This window comes from Orcinus orca, chromosome 18, assembly GCF_937001465.1.
Source record: "Orcinus orca chromosome 18, mOrcOrc1.1, whole genome shotgun sequence".
In the NCBI taxonomy this organism is placed as follows: Eukaryota; Metazoa; Chordata; class Mammalia; order Artiodactyla; family Delphinidae; genus Orcinus; species Orcinus orca.
The window spans coordinates 60691130-60711288 of record NC_064576.1 but is presented as its reverse complement, the minus strand read 5'-3'; the positions used below and the strand labels follow the sequence as shown (position 1 = coordinate 60711288).

Here is a 20159-nt window from a genome sequence, read left to right as displayed (position 1 = left end):
CCTCGAGATCTTCTGTGGTATTGCCCACAGAAAAGAGTAGAGTTTTGTGCAAATAGTTATTGATACTAGACTCACTGGTATAAAAGCCCCAAGTATATGAGAGTCCCCCTAACATTTTAGTATCTATCTTCCATGGAGTTTTATAAGAATGAAGAGCAACAGCTGAACAATACTTTATAATTGGGGAACAATAGTGGCAGAGATGGTATTTTATAGTCAATGGTTTCGGTTAGAGGAGGTTTACAAAGAATACATTGGTGCCTGATTTTCCATTTTGAAATGAGGATGATTTTATATGTACTACTGGTTAAACTTATTTTGCTTTTTTCAGTCCATCCTAACTATTCATTTTTTCCTTCGTTTTTGCATATTTGCTTAAGATGTTTTCCTTAAAAATATTAAAAGTAATAGATAAATTTTTTAACACTGTATATGCAACATCATAAGGACCTTAGAATGTTAAACTCTGAATCTTGCCTTTCATCTTCAATGTGATTGCTGTGTAATATCCTAGTTTCACCCTGTATTTACCCTCTAAAAATTAGTAATTTTTTATAGTCAGTGTTTACTTAGATTTACCAATGTATCTACTGATTTCTTTGCTCATTATTGATTCTTGCATTCTAATCCTTCCTCCTTGGTTTATTTTTCTTCTTTCTGCAAGGGTCTGTGAGTGGGAAATTCTCTTAGTCTTGGTTTGAAAATGTCTTTATTTTATCCTCACCTTTGAATGTTAGCTTAACTGGATAGAAAGTTCTAGATTAACAGATATTTTCCCCCATCATTTTGAAGATATTATTTCATTATCTTTGGCATCTATTGTTTGTAATAAGAAGCCAGCTTTGTATGTGTATTGTTTCTTTGTAGGTGAGTGTGACCTTTAGGCCCATCCTTAACATTTGTAGAACCCAGTGCAAAATTACAAATGGAGGCCCACATATCATATGTCTAAAAATTTATGAGTTAAAAATCAAGCCAACAACTTGAATAAAATATATTCTATTGTGTCTTGACAAATACAGCTTTTTAATAACCTGGATGGCCAAGCCTTCAATTTAGAATTCTTGGAATCTTTGGGGTTCCATATTGGAACTTGGCACAGCAGGGAGGGAGTACCATCCTGGTCCCTGTCCCAGAGTTCACCTCCCATCTTTTCCAATCCTGGCTTCATCTCACACTGCAAGGAGCTTTACACATATGCTTGGGGACACTCAACTTCCAAGCCCTACAACAGTCCCTCCCTGACCACCCCATGGCCCTAAGGGTGTGCAGTCTGTCTTAGGGGGGATGGATATAGGGAAGAGGTCCATGCAGATCCTAGAAGTGGACTGGGAATTCCAGGGTCTTGGGCACCTGGAACATGGTTTGGAGGGAAGGGGCAAACTTTGGGTGGGCATGTTTCTTGATGTTGCAGTGACATCCTTAATGGTTTCTTCCCATCCCGTCTTTTTCCTCACTATCAGAGAGAATTTTTTAAAAGTGCAAATCACAGCATTTTACACTCCTGCTTAAAAACCCTTTAAAGGCCTCCCATTGCATTTGAAAAAAAATCCTTTAAAAGGACTAGAGATCTCTGGGTGGTACTTCAACAGGCTAAGCTCTTTGGGAAGAGCCTTTATCCAAGATGTTTCTCTTCCTAAGACACGCTCTCCTACCTGCTCTTCCCATGACTTCTATCGTATAATTTTTGGCTTAAATGTCACCTCCTCTCCAAGTACACCTTCCCTGTGTTTGCTATTACTGCATCTTGCTCATCTCTTTCAGAGTACAAGTCATGAATTTATTTTACTTGTTTAGTGTCTTCTCCTTCAAACAGCAATCTACACTAAAGAGACTGTCAAAGATAAGATTTCCTGGGAAGTCGACTCTGAGATGATTAGCACATAGAAAGTTTATTAGGAGGGACTCTAATTAACACCTACTGAACAAAAGAAAGTAAGACTGAGCAGCAATCATTCAGGGGAGGCTGGCTTCCCAGAATGGGGGTGACTTTCAGCAAACCAGTTCTCTTCAGCTGAAGCGATTCCTAAGAGGGCTGCGGCTGTGTTCTGGGCAGGGCGGTATCACATGCAGGACGGTCCATGCCTTGCGCCACTCAGATCCACTTCCTTCACACGAATCTAAGGAGCAGTTCCTTCAGGACACTGGGTTGCCATTTTTCCTTGGGAAACTTATAAAGAGGAAGGTTAGTAAGATGAACTACAACCCCCCTGCTGCTGCAGTTGGTCTTGAGGCTGCAACCAGTAGCCATCCTCTCCCTCCTCACTGTCAGTTAGCACCTCTGAAGGTTTAGGTGATTTACCCAGTGGAGTGACTCAGACTCTCTAAACCCATGGGTTCCAGTTACTGTTTACCATGCCCTTCTCAGGCTGCACCTGCCGCTCTTGTCCATTTGTCATCAAAATTGCACAAGGCAGTACTAAAAGATGTCTAAGTTGATTATCTGGGTGCCCCAAACACATGCTTCCCTGCCTCCACTGTGTAACAGTAGCCCTACTGCCTTTTGATGGTAAGAGACAATTACGCCCACCAGGATCTTACTCTTGCCTGCTGGTCCTTGAAACGAGGGGCCCAAAGTGCCTGGGTGGTGGTGTAGCCTAAAGTTCAATGGATATTCCTGCTGTGTTCCCTGGTAGAAATGTTCCCCCTCTGAGAACCAAGACCTTTAAACCTGTGGTTACAGTTGTGAGGATGAAAAAGCAGAAATTCCCCAAGTGGGTCACTGGAATTGATGGTAAACAGGGACACTCCTGCTTCCACACTTGGATCTCATTCCCAGGTATTCTGGGGATACAGCACCATATAATGGTGATTGATTTAGAGCATTACTACATCCTTGAGGGTAGCACTTTATCCTCATAGGGTATCATCCCCAAGATGACGATTCAGCCAAGCTTTCAACAGGCTGCTCTATTGCTTATTAGGCCAGTAGCTTCTGGGTGTTTTGCCAAGGGATAGGTCCAGTGGATTCCACAGCCGTGTGCCCACTGCTACCTCTCCTTTGTTATAAAGTGGATTCCTTGGTTGAATTCCATATTTAAGAAGCTCTTTCATCTGACAAAGGGCAAGGAAGCAATTCTAAACGGAGTGTATTGGATCACTTTTACACATAAAGGTGATCTTATGTGGGAATGATATTGATACTATGAGAGGAGCAGTCTCATGCCTGATCCAGGGAGCAAAGCAGGTTTATCTTTTTATTGTTTATTTTTTTAACATCTTTATAGAATTATAATTGCTTTACAATGGTGTGTTAGTTTCTGCTTTATAAAAAAGTGCATCAGCTCTACATATACATATAACCCCATATCTCCTCCCTCTTGCGTCTCCCTCCCACCCTCCCTATCCCACCCCAGGTTTATCTTTTTATGCCACCTGTTCAGCATAGCGTCTGCCTCAGTGCAGGTGAAGATATGAATCAGCAGAGTAGTCTACTTTAGCCAGGGCTAAGATGCTTGTTTGTTTATTTAATGTGGTTTCATGGTGAGCAAAGGGAATTCATCTGGTTCTTGGGGTGAGGGAAAAAAGGAATTAGAATTAAAATTCTTTTCCTAGTCTCCATTATCACTTCTCTCAAGCTTCCCCCTGCCCTGCCCTGTTTTATGCCATGTTTATTTATCCCAACTATAAGAGCAGAAATTATCCCCAAAGTAGTTTGATCAATAAGGATTGAGGTTGTAAAACTCATTGTGACTGATCATGTTTACCTGTTTGGTTAAGCTAATTGAAAATCACGGTGGAATCTCCCTCTAGATAGATTCTATATTTTATTACATTTGCAAAACCCTAAAAGTTATGTCATTCTCAATTCTCAGAAATAATGATGTTTTTGAGAATGTCAGACAGATTTCCTGACTATGAATTATATACACAGGTAAACAATCTTATATAGTGACCTAAATATTCCCTATTTAGCCGTGGTAAGAGTTGGTGGTCCTCTGGCTTATCTCTCTCAATCTTGACCAGCCATGAGAAGAGGGAGGGGCAGAGAAGAAAAGGTGGAGATAATCTGAGTGCTCCCAGCTGTTTTCATTCTCTCAGGAGAAATAACATTCAAGTCTTTGAGGAAGTAACTGAAATCCCTTTTATTTTTGCTTGCTGACTGTCAAGAACTTTCTAGTGACGCGTGAAAAACAAGTGTCCGCCTAGGGGGACCTTCAGAAGATTTTCTTGGCAGAGAAAATTGTGTAAGAGGTGCACTCAATCAAGTCCAGCTGAAGGAAGTGGGGCTGGATTGGCTGACCCACACCTGCCCCAAATGACACCTACAGGAGAAGAGCACAGTGGAAGAAAAGGGAGCAAACAAAAGATGATGTTCTAATTTTCCATTTACTGAGAGATTACCTTTTGAAATGAACTTCTGAAGCCTCTAAGAGTGATTAGAATTGTTCTGTGTCCCACCCACCTTAACCCTTATGTTAACTGTGTTTCCCTAGGTTCTTGACAGATGCTTTTCACCAGCATGGTCCTGTATTAGCGTGAACGCCAGGAGGAAGAGTCCTCGTCCTCGCGCGCCTTGGAGATAGAGCCCAGTTTCTTCTTAAAGTACTACTTGTAAATTGACAGCCTTTTGCCCTGTAGAAAAAGGTTAGAGAGCTCTAAAATAATCTTCTTTGGAACAACTAATTTTGCTGTTTTCAGATAACAATTATAGAGAGCTTCTGGAGCTGGAAAAAAAAAAAGTAATAAAAAAAAAGAAATCACCCAGCACTAGTGCACAGGTCAATTTTAGGTGAAGAGCCTAGGATTTGTCTAATGGAAAGTTACTCAGTCCAATAAATGATACTAATAAATGGCTAATTCTTTCAAGTACATTAACATTAACCTAATTAGGTTTCCTTTGTTCCAGATGTAAATGAGGTAATCAAGTGCAGCCAGTCAGGTGTTACTTGCTTTTCTTAAATAACACTGTTTCAGGCTTCCCTATCTTTGAACACACTGCTCTCTCTTCTGGAAGAGCCTTCCCTCCCTTTTTCATCTAACTACCACTTGTCCACGAAATTCACCTTCCCAGGAAGTTTTTTCCTAACCCCCTGTATAATTCGTGGTCCCCCATATGTGTTCACTTAAGCATTCTGTATCACACTTTTCACCCTGGACTGGAATAACCAGACTACACCTTCCTTGAGATCAGCAACCACGTCTTATTCAACTTTTCATCCTCCAAGATGCTGCAAATACAGCATCAGGCACACGATAAGCAGTGAGTGCTCAGGAAGTGTTCGATGACGCAAACCCCCATTTTTTCTCAAACATGTTTTATTGAAGTAATTTTGATCAGGTTGATACCTAAAGAAACTGACTTCAGTGTTTTGAGAAAAGTAGGCCTCTTTTAGTAAATTCACTGAACCGCTACCTTGGTCAAGCCACTTCGTTCAGTGGATATTAAGGGTCTATCACGTGGACCTTCACTCAGTGGATGTTGAGGGCCTACCACATGGACCCTCCTCATTCAGTGGCTACTGAGGGCACAGAAATAAGCCCAGAAGTCTTGTTTTAAAGAGTTTATAATCTAGGGAAGAAGATAGGGATAGATAATTTACTTCTTAGAGGAAGTGAACAGTACATTTTTGAGCAATGTGAGATTTATGTATCAGAATATGTACAAGGTCCTGGAAATCAGGGAAGGAGTTACATCTGACACCATCTGAATGAACTTCAATTGCCGATGCTGTTGAATCAGGAGGAGGATGCAGGGTAGGAAGACAAGAGTAGGTGGTATTTGACCTGGATTTTGAAAGATGAGTAGGAGACTGATGTGTACCTTGGCGTGTTGTTAAAGATAACAAGGGCTCAACAGTGGTTAAAGCAGTAAGAACAGAGTTTATTCAGGAACTATTGCAATAGGGGAAAAGAAACCTCAGTATACAACTGGGCTCAGTTCCCCTATTGCAATAGTTTTTGATTAAAATCTGTTTTTACTGCCTTAACTACTGTCTGGTTCTGGTTTTCTTTATGGGAGGAGAGGGTGCTGACTCAAGGCATTTCAGGCTGAGGCAAAAGAATGAACAAACAAAGAGGAGTAAAGCAACTGAGGGAAAAAGTAAGTAATCTAAAGAAAATTGAGCAGTCAAGGAAAACAGGAATTCTCTGCAGCCAGAGCCTCCAGGAGTACTGCACAAGCGCTGGAAGATGAGGAAAAGTAGGCTTCTTTTAGCTTAGAAAATGCTGTGTTTTCCTATTTAAATGGGGAAAGTTTAAACAAAATTGCTTGGAAAGTTATGCCAAGAAGTTGGGACTTTATACTGTAGAGCCAGGGAGTTTCCAGAAAGCTGTGCAGTACTTTATAAAGATGACTGTGGTCTCAATAGATGTTAGGCTGCATGAAGCACCAGGAAGCATCTCCACTCCCAGCCTCGGTTTACTCATTTATAACAAGAAAAAAAAATGGGTCTTTTGCTGTCTTAGGTCCCTTCCAATCTTGACAGCCTGCTTCCCCGAGGTACCGCTTCCTTCCTTCCATTACCTGGGCCCTGTGCCTCACTCCCTCCTTCCTTCTGATCTTGGTTCAGTTGCCACCTTCTCTATTCCCGGGCCTTAGGGGCTTTTCGACCGGTAGATAAATGGGGGGATGGTGGGGGCGTTTCTGGAGTAAAACGAGTCTCTCCTCCGAGGCCCTTTGTTCCCTGCAAGCACCACCTCAGTAATGCCCACGTGGGTAGGGCGCGCTATGGAGCAGGGAGAGGAGTTTCCAATTGCATGTCCGTCCTAGGTCCCTTTGGGGTGGCTGGACGGCCCTCCCAACGGCCAATCAATCATCCAGGGAGGGCGGCAGGAGCCCGCCCCTCGCGCGTCCCTGGTTCCCAGAGAGACAAAAGCCTTTGAGTCTCGGCAGCCACCGAGCGCGAACGCGACTCTCCGCAGAGCCTGGGGGCGGATTCGGACGGCCAATCGGCTTCTTGAGGAGTCCCGTGCCCGCCGGCCCAGGGCCGAGAGACTACAGGATCCCAGCCTGCCCGGCGAGCGGATTTGCCCGGGGCGGGCCGAGCCAGCTGGGAGGCGGTATCACGTGAGGCGGCCTGGACCACGTGACCCGGCAGCCCGGCCCCCGGCCCACTCGCCAGCTCCGCCTTTAAGCCCGCCACTCGCTGGGTCCCGCAACGCTTGTGAGGTCCTCCCGGCGCTCCCGGCTGCTGGGCCTACATGGACGGCGCGCGGCCGCGGCTGGCCTCCCAGGTAGCCGTGGGGAAGGGGGGGCGCGGGCCCGAGCTCGCGGAGGCCCCTTTCGCCCCTGCCTTCTCCTTGCTCCCCCTTCCCCGCGGGCCTGGCCGGCGCGCCCTGTTACTCCTGCGCCCTCCCTCCCGTCCTCCGGCCCGGGTCCCCCGGCCCCCCCGGCCCCCCGTCCGCTGGGCGCTGCATCCGGGCGGGTGATGGGGCGGCCGGCTCCGCACCGTTAGCGCCTTTGCTAGCGTTTCTTCCGAGGAGGAGGGGGGACAGGGTTGGGAGAAGGTCGGGGAAGTTTTCCCTACTCCCTCTCTTTTTTGAGCTTCAGGGACGCGGTTTTGCTCGTAGCTGAAGTCTGTCTCTGCTCTCGACGCTGTTTGCGTGAGAGGAGACCTCCCCTCCGACTCTCCCGGTCCTCCCTCGGCCCTTAGCATCTCTTCCTCGCCTCCGAATGTCACAAACTATACTCTACGCTGTTTCCCTTTCCCCCACACCACGGAGTCCACCAAGGGGTTTCACTTAATAGGGACTTTTATCCAGGAGTGCGATGAACCGAATGAAAAGACATTTCTTGTCCTGCCTCGGGTAGACTACCTACTCTATTATATTTGAGATGAACATCTAGGCACGCTCTGGTCTGCTCTCGTAAGTAAGCTTTTTGTTTATATTTATTTGTATGTGAGACTCTCCGAAGTCATCTGCTGCAGAAGTCTGCACCTGGGGATTACAATTTTATAATTGTATAAAATTATATAATTATATAAAAATTATATAAAATTATATAATTTTATAACACTTAACCCCCCCCCCCCCAGATTCATAGTCTTATTTGTCTTTGGCCTTTTCTTTTTGGGGGAAGATTATAGCCCTTGGAGGCAAATACTATGAGTTGCTGAAGCTGGTGTGCGTTGTGAGCTAGTAACATGAAAATACCAAGGTATATAATGCTGAAAGTAATGGAAAAATGATTTAACCCTGACAACAGTTTATAGTGTGCTTTAGATTTTAGAAAGTATCCATTTGAAGTGGGCGCTGGTGAATTTCACCTTTTTAAACTGCTTTCAGGGTTGAATATGTAACTGTATATTTAGATTCTATTAATATAGCAGTTGATCTGTGGAATGGGTCTCTTTTAATCCATTGTGAAAATACCAGTCCATTTATTAATACTTCTAGACAGGTCCTTTTTTTCTACCCTCCAGCATTTCTCTTGAAGAGGGGATATTAATCTCTAAAGAGATTTCTCCCACGGTGGCTTTTATGTGTGATCCAAATGATCAAGTTCTGAGAACTTCGGAAATCAAATAGCCATAAAAACCAATGCAATCAAGTTTGTAGCTTTAAAAAAATTCTTTTAAAATTTTTAAAGCGTTGCCTCTGTGTTCCAACAAGAGCTTGGCTACATCTTAATAATCAGCAGTTCAAGCTGAGGAGTCTGAGACAGTGTCCTCCTTTATCTGAAAGTCAGTGGGGAAGATGAAACTGAAGGGAAGTCAAAGACCTTTATTATTATTATTTTTTTTTTGGAGAAAGCATCGCTCTTTATTTTTTAAAATTTTTTTGAATTTTATTTATTTAATTTTTAAGACCTTTATTATTATTATTATGCTGTTCCTTCTGTGTGTACTACATTAAAGAGTAAGACAGGCATGGGAAACAAGGTTTGGACCCTCAAGGAATCTAGAATCCAAGCAGAAGCATAAAGAAGAATGTACATTACATGTAATTTATATCATCTAAAGATAACAAGTTAATATTTTGGGGTGTAAGCCCTTTTTTTAAATTAATTTATTTTTGTCTGTGTTGGGTCTTTGTTGCTGTGTGCGGGCTTTCTCTAGTTGCGGTGAGCGGGGGCTACGCTTTGTTGCGGTGCACGGGCTTCTCATTGCAGTGGCTTCTCTTGTTGCAGAGCACGGGCTCTAGAGCCCAGGCTCAGTAGTTGTGGCGTATAGACATAGTTGCTCCGCGGCATGTGGGATCTTCCTGGACCAGGGCTCGAACCTGTGTCCCCTGCATTGGCAGGCGGATTCTTAACTACTGCGCCACCAGGGAAGCCCTGGCGTGTAAGTCCTTTTTATGAGACAGATTTACTGGGTTGCTGTGTTCAGATAGTGAGATTCCAGATTGTAAGAGATACTGTGATATCCAAATCTAGTTCATTCCTGAGCCTAGGAGAGCCAGTTACAAAAGTTTGAGTATTGAAGAATTTATCCAAATCTATTTGCTTCTTGAGTTTAGATAGAGTTTGGATAGCAAGAATTCAAATAGTTGGGGAGACCTCTATGTTTTCTAGTATTAGATATACTTTAAAAAATGATATCATACTCATGCATACATAATATATTGTAAAGTGTGAAATGACTTCAGAAAATGATGAGTCTCATCTGGGGAAGATTATACTCAGACCGTTCCTGAAGGATGGTCTCTATTTATCCCACAACCCCAGAAAAGATTCCATGGCTTTTCTAAGCTTAGCATTCCATGGGGGAAAAAGAATATTTTGCCCAGGTATTCTTTTTCATGCTTAAGAAAAAGTTCTAGTTTGGGAAATAGACAAAGTCTATCCCCTCTCTAGTGCTTCAATCCTGAACTCAAGTGGTATTGTGTAAAACATTCAGTAATACTGTTTACAGCTGTGGTAGAGGTGTTTTCCAAAGATGACTGCCAGCAATTCCTCCCATCCCTCCACTACTGCTTCTCCTCCCATCAAGAGATGCCGTCTGTTTCTGCTCCCTCTGAATCTAGGCTGGCCTTGTGACTGACTTTGACCAGTAGAATGTGGTGGAAGTGATGTGTGCCAGTTCTGGACCTAGTCCTTAAGAGGCCTGGCAGCTCCAGCATTTACCCTCTTGGAGGCCAACAGCATGTACAGAGGCTTGGGCTAGACTAGGTGGAGAAAGAGAGCCCACCTGAGAGAGAGATGCGAGCAAGGCCTGTTTCAGCCCTAGTTAGTCAAGTTCCCAGTGCCTGTGACCCCAGCTGAGCCCAATCAAAACACAGAATTGAGAGAAATAGCAAATTGCCGTTGTTTTAAGCCACTGAGTTTCAGGAATGCCATATTACTCAGCAAAAGGTAACAAACCCTGGGTATAAATGTGGTTCACATGTAAGTCAGTTCCAAGATGGGATCCCTGAGCACAAAATTGTGGCCAGCATATGCAGTGGCATGCTTTAAAGATAAATCTCTAAATGAATTAAATCTTTACTTCATATTAACATAGGGTTGTACTTACTGAATTGATTAAACTGAAGACTGGCTATGTCGACTACTAGGTAACTGGTTAAGTCAAAAGTCATTTTCTTTTGTGTAGTTGGTTATTATTTGTATATATGATTGTTACTATCAGTCTTAACACTTGGTGATAGGAGTATCTGACATATTTTAAAGGAATTGCCAATTGTTGAGATGACAGATGTGTGGTGTTCCTTGCAGTTGGCCATTTGCTCAATTTAGCACCATGCTTGTAGTCGTAAGTCTTGACAGTACAGATGTAAGATCTGCAGTGAACACATGTCTTGAGAGGTGCTTTGCTCTCAAGGGTCAAGGAGAGTGAATCTTATGCAGACTGTCGTTTCTAATGGATATGTTGCAGGACTTTAAAAAATAACTGATGGATTTTTCAGGGGCACTTCTTCCTGCCTTTAAATGAAAAAGTTCTCTGAGCAACTTTCCATTCCAATTCTGGTTAGTTCGGTTTAAAAAAAAACCCAGAAAACCAAAAAAACCTCTTTTCTGGGAGAAGAAAAGCTCACAGGAGATCAAATGGATGCCTTTATAGACTTATGGTCTCCAACTCCCCCCGGGCTCTGTCTTAGCATCTTTTTAGGTTTCCCTGGTCAGTGCTCTTTCCCATCCTCCCTGGTGGCTGCTTCAGACTTGAGACCCTTGTTTTTATTGCTTCACCCCATTTTCTGTTGCTACCTCCCCTCTTGTTCTCAACAGTAAGCCTTCCATCTTCCTTCACTGGGAGAATTGGTGACCTCAGGAGAGAATGCCCTCAAATGCAAATCAAACCCACAATGACCTACCACGTCACACCCACTAGGATGATTATAACGATAAAGACAGACAATAATTAGGTGAGGATATGGAGAAATTGGAGCCCTCATAAATTGGTGGTGGAACTGAAACATGCAGCCTCTTTTAGCAGAGTCTCAATAGCAGAGAGAATGCTAAAGAAAGAAATTACCTCCAACCTCTGGTTCCCCAACCTTTAAACTCCCTTTCATCGTATCTGTCCTTCTCTTGTGTTGTGTGGAAGATTCCCCAGCTTTCTATAGCTTATGTGCACCTCTGCTTCAGATCCCATTCCCTAGTCTTTCTCAAAAACCTCATTTAGTTATGTCCTCTCCTCTGTCTTTCTACTGACTCCTTCCCAATAACATTTAAACATTTTCAGGTCTCTAACATGTTTGGAATAAAAAGATCATCCAAAATATGTCCTTCAGCTCCAGCCCATTTTACAGTTACTACCCCCGTTCTCCTTTTTCCCTCATAGTCAAATTTCTTTTTCTTTTTTTAAATAAATTTATTTATTTTTGGCTGCGTTGGGTCCCTGCTGCTGTGCGCTGGCCCCCTCCAGTTGCGGCTAGCAGGGGCCATTCCCCGCCGCGGTGCATGGGCCTCTCATTGCGGTGGCCTCTTCCGCTGCGGGGCACAGGCCGTAGGCACGTAGGCTCAGTAGTAGTGGCATGCGGGCTCAGTAGTTGTGGCTCGTGGGCTCAGTAGCTGTGGCTCGTGGGTTCTAGAGCGCAGGCTCAGTAGTTGTGGCGCACGGGCTTATTTGCTCCACGGCATGTGGGATCTTCCCGGACCAGGGCTCAAACCTGTGTCCCCTGCATTGGCAGGCGGACTCCCAACCACTGCACCCCCAGGGAGGCCCCTCTTCACAGTCAAATTTCTTGAACAAGTTCCATTCACTGTTTCCTCCTCTTCACCTTTCGCACGCTCTCAACTTGCCGCAGCCTGGCCTTGTCCATCCACAGCCTCATTGAAACTCTTCTTAAGGTCAGCAACAATTTTTGTTAAATCCTGTGGACCGTTCTCTGTCCTTACCTTGTTTGGCCTCTCAGCCGCGTCCGACACTGACACTGCCTCCTCTGTGTGATGCTCACGCCCCTGGGCTTCTGTGTCACTGTTCTCCTGTATCTTCCTATTCTGCCTGTTCCTTCCGTCTCTGTTATGGAGCACCCATTGTCCCTTTGCTGTCAGAGTTCCTTTGAGTTCTGTCCGATATCATCTTCTCTTCTTACTCTACACACTTTTTCCTGAGTGATCTCATGCCAAATTGCCAAATCTCCAATCCAGATCTCTTTCTTTTTAAAATTATTCTTTTTATTGAAGTATAGTTGATTTACAAATATTGTGTTAGTTTCAGGTGTACAGCAAAGTGGTTATACATATATGTATATATCTATACAGATCGTTCTTGATCTTCAGATTTATAAATATCTATTGGACATACCTACTTTTTTTTTTTTTTTGCTGTACGCGGGCCTGTCGCTTTTGTGGCCTCTCCTGCTGCGGAGCACAGGCTCCGGACGCGCAGGCTCAGCGGCCATGGCTCACAGGCCCAGCCGCTCGGCGGCACGTGGGATCTTCCCGGACCAGGGCACGAACCCGTGTCCCCTGCATCGGCAGGCGGACTCTCAACCACTGCGCCACTAGGGAAGCCCTGGACATGCCTACTTTGATATCCCACAGGTAGCTAAAGGTAAAATGTCCAGGGTAGAATTCCTCATCTCCTCCTGAAACTAGCTGTGTTCTCTCTACCATAGTAAGTGGCATTACAGATCGCTCACTGCCTAAGCTGAGCATCTGAGTGTAAGCCTTGGCTCTGCCTTTTTCCTTATCCCGCTCCCTCCTCCCATTCAGTCAGGTACAGAATGCTTTTGAGTCTACCTGTTTTCCCCACTTGCATTTCCCTGGCATAGGCTTCCATTCTTTCTTTCCTGGTTCTTGCAGCCGCCTTAGGCTCTGAGTATGTCTCCCCCATCACCCCCATCTAGTCTGTACATTCTGCCAAAGTATCTTTCACAGACATACATACCTGATCACGCCACTTCCCTGTTTAAGATCCTTCAGTGGTTATGTGTTGCTCTTTGGATAGTCTTAAGTTTTTTGGCTACAACTGTGCTGAATTTCTTTCAGTTCCTCCACCAGACTTTTACCTGGCATATATGTTCACTGTTCCAGGTGCTTGCCTTCTCTTCAGGTACTTGACACCTCCTGATTCGGGTGATTCAGTAGCATCCAAACCTCCCGGTCAGAGCATGGCCACACTGTGGTGAGCATCTGTTTATGTGCCTAGACCCCCCGATCACATGGAAGTTCTGCTGGAGGTGAGAGGGTGATGTTGGCTGTGTGTCATGTTTACCTAGAGGACTTTCAGTAAACATTTACGGAGTGAATATAGTGTGGTTCTGCCTGTCTATTGCTGGAATTTTAGTTTGGCTTTAGGCCATTACAGGGCACAGTTGATACTTTTCATGCAGCAGAGACTAGTAGATGAAATCACTTCAAAGATGTCCCCGTAGGAGAGGTTCATGATACCATAAATAGGTTTGAACTTGGGCCCCTCCATTCCAGCCTTGGACTTATTAGGAAAATAAAATGAACTATTATTGTGTTCTATCCATTTCTTTAATTGTTGACCCATCTATGTAGTCTATTTTACAAAGTCTGTATGTTTGGTGCAAAAAAAACACAAAACCATAGAAGAAAATTATTTGTAATCATGGAGGTTTTTTTTTTCTGGTTTCCCTTTGAAAATAAAAGTGTTTTGTAAAAGCAACATAGTCAGCTTCACAACCCTGAATGTTATTCTTTTTTGTTGCTAATGCTTTTGCCACTTGGGTTGTTTGCTTTGCTAACCCGAACACTTGGCTTCAGTAAAATTTTTTTTGTCACTTACAATGAGTGGTCAGATTCCCGACTTCCTAGAATTGCCTAAAGCTTCTGTGCAATGAAATGAAAGCAGCCTGTTGGATGATGGGGCTTAAGAATTGCTTCCTGAAGCCATTGTTGCAAATTGTGCTTCGAGTTAAGTAACCTGTTGGTGGTTGGGAGGTGACAGTAGTCTTCTTAAATGAGTGATGAATTTGAAGGAAACTGATGAGGCAAAGGGGAATCACAGTGAGTGTTAGGAAATTCTAAGACAGCAGCATGTGGTCTTTATTTTATTTTATTTTATTTTCCGGTACGCGGGCCTCTCACTGTTGTGGCCTCTCCCGTTGCAGAGCACAGGCTCTGGACGGGCAGGCTCAGCGGCCATGGCTCACGGGCCCAGCCGCTCCGCGGCATGTGGGATCTTCCCAGACCAGGGCACGAACCCGTGTCCCCTGCATCGGCAGGCGGACTCTCAACCACTGTGCCACCAGGGAAGCCCAGCATGTGGTCTTTAAATGAAGCTAGGAGGGTTACCTTACCTTGTCACCTGTACAGCTGCATCTTTATGAAGGACGGCAGAAACTCCTCTGGAGAATGCTACATTCTTAGAGTCCCTTAGTCTTTGTGGAATATGTCAAGTATTCAGGACATTCTTTCGTTTTCATTCTTGCAGTACAGTAATATTGCAGAAAAGAGAAGTGGATGACAGCTGTTCTACCTGTAACAGCATCAGTGTCTCAGCAAATCTCTGAAACTTTGCTCCTTTGATGTAGTTATACCAGAGAATAGGTGAAATAGTTTTAAAGTGTATTTTTATTTAAAAGACTTCTAGGCCGATTCTTTCAGAGGCTTGTCTGGACCTGGGAAATACATTTGGTGTCCAAATCAGAATTGTAGCATCTGCTCAGTCTCAAAAAGCTCATCAGAATAAGTATGGAGGAAAATGCTATGAGTAACATGTGGCTCTTCTGTAACTTGAGAGGTTTTTTGAATTGCTTTTGCTGTAGCGTGGATATATGACAATGAGTTGTAAAGTTGTGCCCCAGAAGTTTACCCCAAACCCTATTCCTGTTTCCTCTGTTTGAAAGTTTTCTTAGAATTGAAATATAATGTACTCAAAAATAGGGAAAGATGGCCACACCCTTAAATCTTTTGTCTTCAAATGGGAACTTCTGTTGGTGAAAAAGGAAGAAGGCTATGAAAAAGCACTTGTTCCTGCAGGAAACCCGGATGATCTTCACTGAGGAAATGCTTACATTTTGTCATATGCTTACAATACTGAGAATTTGAGTTCTGGGATTTCATGTAACAGTTTTCTGGGAGACATAATTTTTATATAGTAATTGTTGTGCACAGATTTTTTTTCCATTCGCATGTATCACGTGGGCTATATGTTTGCATGTTGCATCTCATTGCTTGCTTAGTTGTTTCACTTGCATTTGCATTCTAGGTTTCCACTTACTAGGATTGACTTCCTGTTAGTCCTGAAGTTCCTCAGAGGCAGGGGCCATGATTGTATTGCTTTATGATTTCCCCCAGCATTATTGTATATGGGGTCATTGTCAGAAGAATTAATATATACTATCATTTTGTTCACATTATCATAATGGTAGAGGTTTTTTTTGGCAAGGCATCTTAGACTTTATCGGTAGCTCATTAACTATAAATTCCTATTGTAAGGTGGGTTAGCAACTAAACTGGTAAGTAAAATCATCACCCATCCAGTTTATGAAAATAGAGAAACCTCTATTAGGAATCTTCAGTTTATGTGTAAGTGCTTTAATTAAAGTTTTTTTGCAATTAAAAAATCATTTTTCATATTTCACATTGCTGTTTCAAATAGTCTAAACCTGGCTATGGCTTGTATGCTGAGGAACGTACAGGCCATTTTCAATGGATTGTCCCAACATTCAGAGTCCTTCCTGTTTCCTGTGAGGATATCAGCTTCCAAGATAAAGAATGATACAAGTTCACTTCATGCCCGAAGGATGACACCAGAAAAGCAGTCAGAATCTCGGGGCTAACCAGTTCTGGGTTGCTCACTCTGTTTTGACCTCTTTTCCTTAGCAAGCTCTTAGGTCAGCAGAACATGGGTTAGGAGGTGTAAAGTCTCATCAGTAACATCAGTCTCCTTTGCGCCAAATACACCTGGTTAGAATTTGGGCGTCGAGGTCTCTGTGAAGCCACGTGCTGGCTTACGAGGCAACCCTAAATTTCTGGTATTGTTTAGTATTGAGACCATTATTTCATCAAAAACAAAGTTTTCCTATATTATTTTCTTTATTTCATGTTGTTTTTTAAACTCTCTAGACATATTCAAATATATTTTTGTTGGATCAGTAAAACAAAGCCTTCCCCTCACCCTCTCTTAACACTTGGTTCTTAGGGGAAGGGAAAACAAATGTGCTCTTAGAGGGTTCAAAAGATTGGCTGCTACATTGCTCCTTCAGACTTCCAGTTCTAGATGTAGATTTCTAAAGTTGGAAGGTCTGTGTTTGTCCTCTTGATTGAATTTGCTTTCAGAGTGTAAAATGAAATAACCTTTTCTTCCCCATGCCACCAGCTCTCTGAGGGACAGTGCCAGTCGCTAGGAAAAGCCATCCCAGGGAATGGGATATAGATCTGTAGTACTAATGGACACAGAGTCAGTCTGTGGGAACACAGGATGTATTTTCAAGTGCCAAAGAAAATACGGAGATCCAAGTGGGTTGGCATATTATCCTTTGAGAGCATTAAACTCTTTTCCAATCTCTGCTTCCATTTTTCTTTTCTGTTCTTCTGTCCTTGCTTTATCTCCATAGAGCAAAAAAATCATTGATTCACCTGTTAATGCATGAGTGATAATTCAGTCTGAACATGTCAGTGCTATTTATGAGAAAGTATTTCCTAAATAAAATAATGAATAAAAATAATGCAAAAAAGTCACTGTCTCATTGAACTTCACAAGTTAACTAACATAACTGACATGCTAATTACAACTCATTTTTATGATTATCAATCAAGCCCTGGAAGGACCTGTTCATCGAGGCAATTCGTTTGGTCTAGTTTGAATTGCTGTAAGTTCTGGAAAGTTCTAAGAAGGTGATATTTCTTTTAGAAATGTTCCATTCAGAATTTCCCTAATCTGAGCTTGCCTTCCCAAGACAGAATTATGATTATACTTTCCCAGAATTATTTTTTAGGTCTGAAACTTCTACATTTAATTTTTAAAAATGCATCTTTGAGTTTATTAATACAGGCTTGATAAATGCCCATGGGATCATTATTTGATTTTTAAAAGTTGTGGTAAAATATACATAACATTAAATTTATCATTTTAACCGTTTCTGAGTATACGGTTTAATGACATTAAGTTATGCCAGTGTCATCGTTCTCAGTCTCCAGAACTTTCTCATCATCCTGACTGAAATTCTGTATCTATTAAATAATAACTCCCCAAACCCATACCACCTACGCCCTGGCAACCTCATTCTACTCTGTCTCCGTGAATTTAACTACTCTAGGTACCTTGTGTAAGTGGACTCATACAGTATTTATTCTTTTGTGTCTGGCATATTTCGCTTAGCATAATGTCTTGAAGGTTCATTCCTATTGTACTGTGTGTCAGTATTTCATTTCAAGGCTGAATAACATTCCGTTGTAGGTAGATACCACATTTTGTTTATCCATTTATCTGTTGATAGATATTTGGGTTTTCCATCTTCTGGCTGTTGTGAATAATGTTGCTTTGAACATTGGTGTACAACTGTCTGGAGTCCCTGCTTTAAAATCTTTACACTAGGAGTGGAGTTGCTAGATCAAATGGTAATTCCATGTTTAATTTTTTGAGGAGCTTCCATAATGTTTTCCATGTTGGCTGTACCCTTTTACATTCACACCTTCTACATTTAAGTTTATATTAAAAACTCATTTTACAGATTTGCCTGAAACATTCTGCCACCCTAGGTTGTGAATTGAAAGCAAGAATACCTCTTAAAACTTTTAACAGCTTAGGGGGTAAGCATAATTAAAATAACTAAGCTTTAGTTTCATTTAAAATACTTAGGACAGGAATAAAGATGCAGACGTAGAGAATGGACTTGAGGACACGGGGAGGGGGAAGGGTAAGCTGGGACGAAGTGAGAGTGGCATGGACGTATATACACTACCAAACGTAAAATAGGTAGCTAGTGGGAAGCAGCCGCATAGCACAGGGAGATCAGCTCCTTGCTTTGTGACCACCTAGAGGGGTGGGAGGGAGACGCAAGAGGGAGGAGATATGGGGATATATGTATATGTATAGCTGATTCACTCTGTTATGCAGCAGAAACTAACACACCATTGTAAAGCGATTATACTCCAATAAAGATGTTAAATAAAATATTTTTGATCACAAAGTGTATGTTACAGAAATTTGGAATATATTTAAACAGAAGAAAATATCACCTCTACTCTCTCCAGTGAAGTACATTTTGGTGTGTGTATATCCTTTTTCTTTATACGTTATACTTAAAAAAATTGTATTCACGTAGTACACATTGTTTTTTAATATAAATTTATTTATTTAATTTTATTTTTGGCTGCGTTGGGTCTTCGTTGCTGCACGCAGGCTTTCTCTAGTTGCGGCAAACGGGGGCTACTCTTCATTGTGGTGCGCGGGCTTCTCATTGCTGTGGCTTCTCTTGTTGTGGAGCACTGGCTCTAGGCGCACGGGCTTCAGTAGTTGTGGCACGCGGGCTCTAGAGCACAGGCTCAGTAGTTCTGGCGCATGGGCTTAGTTGCTCCACCGGCATGTGGGATCTTCCTGGACCAGGGCTTGAACCTGTGTCCCCTGCATTGGCAGGCGGATTCTTAACACTGTGCCACCCAGGAAGTCCCAGTACATATTGTTTTATAACATACTTCAGTCTTACAGAATACTTTTGGTTTTTGTGGGGTTTTTGGTTTGTTTTTTACTTGAGAATAAGCACATAGTTTAGCTTTTTGTTAGCATCTTCCCTTTTGATGCACAGTAACATGGGAAGGGAAAACATTGGATTATCTTTCTTTAGGCACTTGGTTAATTACTGCTGAATCCTACTAACTTCTTGAGTTGCTAGCAGTAAATTTGTTGCTTGGCCAGTGTTACTGCCTTTGTTGTTCTCATGTGTTCATAAATCCACATAACTTCTTCCTTACATGTTTAACATAAAATTGTAGATTTTTATAGAACAGCTTTTTGGGAAACTCAGGCTCAGGAAGGTTATCATGGTTATTTTTGATTAAAAGTAAACCTGGGGGGCTTCCCTGGTGGCGCAGTGGTTGAGAGTCCGCCTGCTGATGCAGGGGACACGGGTTCGTGCCCCGATCCGGGAGGATCCCACGTGCCGCGGAGCGGCTGGGCCCGTGAGCCATGGCCGCTGAGCCTGCGCGTCCAGAGCCTGTGCTCCGCAACGGTAGAGGCCACAACAGTGAGAGGCCCATGTACCGCAAAAAAGAAAAAAGTAAACCTGGGACTAAAACCCAGTCCTCAGCAATCTCTGTCCTTTCTACCAGGCCAGGGGTACTGGTGATGCTTTCTGATTTTATGAAGGGTGTGGACATGGAAGATATATGACTTGGCTTTTATATTGACTCTCAAGTTACAAGTGTTTGGAGAAATGTCTTGTTAAATAATGCTTCAAGTAATTTAGCAATGGGTAAACTCAGTTTGTATAATAAGCCATCATTATGCAAGTTAGCTTGATTATTTTTCAGCAGATTACCAAACCCTTAGGGCAGAGTTGCCTGTAAAGTGATTAATGACTTCAGAATGATTATAGTGCTGTCAGGAAGTTGTATAACTTTGAATGGTAATATCCTTTTGTGTTGTAATGTTAAAGGTGGTGAATCATATTTTTGGCCAATGTAATTATTCCCCCCCATCTAAAATGTAATTGTATATTACCATAAAATATTAAATTTTGATACACTTTGATACAGGCTTTTATACAGTTCATATTCTAGGAAAATAGGCATCTGGATTTTCTTGGAATTTATCTACCTGGTTATAGATATCCACATTGTTTCATTTCTTATGTTTTCCCCCTCTGTTGTTTTTTTTTATAAATTTATTTTATTTATTTATTTTCGGCTGCATTGGGTCTTC

At 42.6% G+C, this 20159-nt stretch overlaps 2 protein-coding genes across 12 annotated transcripts in view; both read left to right on the top strand.

Moving 5' to 3' along the window:
* Positions 1 to 4793, top strand: part of EBPL (EBP like) — a 95657-nt gene extending 90864 nt beyond the window's left edge. For 2 of the 3 annotated variants that reach the window (XR_007473046.1, XR_007473047.1), the window contains one exon: positions 4437 to 4700. The gene's annotated coding sequence lies outside the window, so the exon portion shown is untranslated. Of the gene's footprint in view, positions 1 to 4436 lie in introns of all 3 variants that reach the window. The other variant, XR_007473045.1, reaches the window with a different exon arrangement.
* A 2045-nt stretch (positions 4794 to 6838) lies between these two features.
* RCBTB1 (RCC1 and BTB domain containing protein 1) overlaps positions 6839 to 20159 on the top strand; it is a 50203-nt gene continuing 36882 nt past the window's right edge. For 2 of the 9 annotated variants that reach the window (XM_049701055.1, XM_049701054.1), the window contains exon 1: positions 6844 to 7176. Coding sequence is in view for 3 of the 9 variants with exons in the window: in XM_049701058.1 (XP_049557015.1) it covers positions 7144 to 7176 (33 nt within the window). In the remaining 6 variants the exon portion in view is untranslated. Of the gene's footprint in view, positions 7177 to 20159 lie in introns of all 9 variants that reach the window. The other 7 variants (XM_049701057.1, XM_049701056.1, XM_049701053.1 and 4 more) reach the window with 7 other exon arrangements.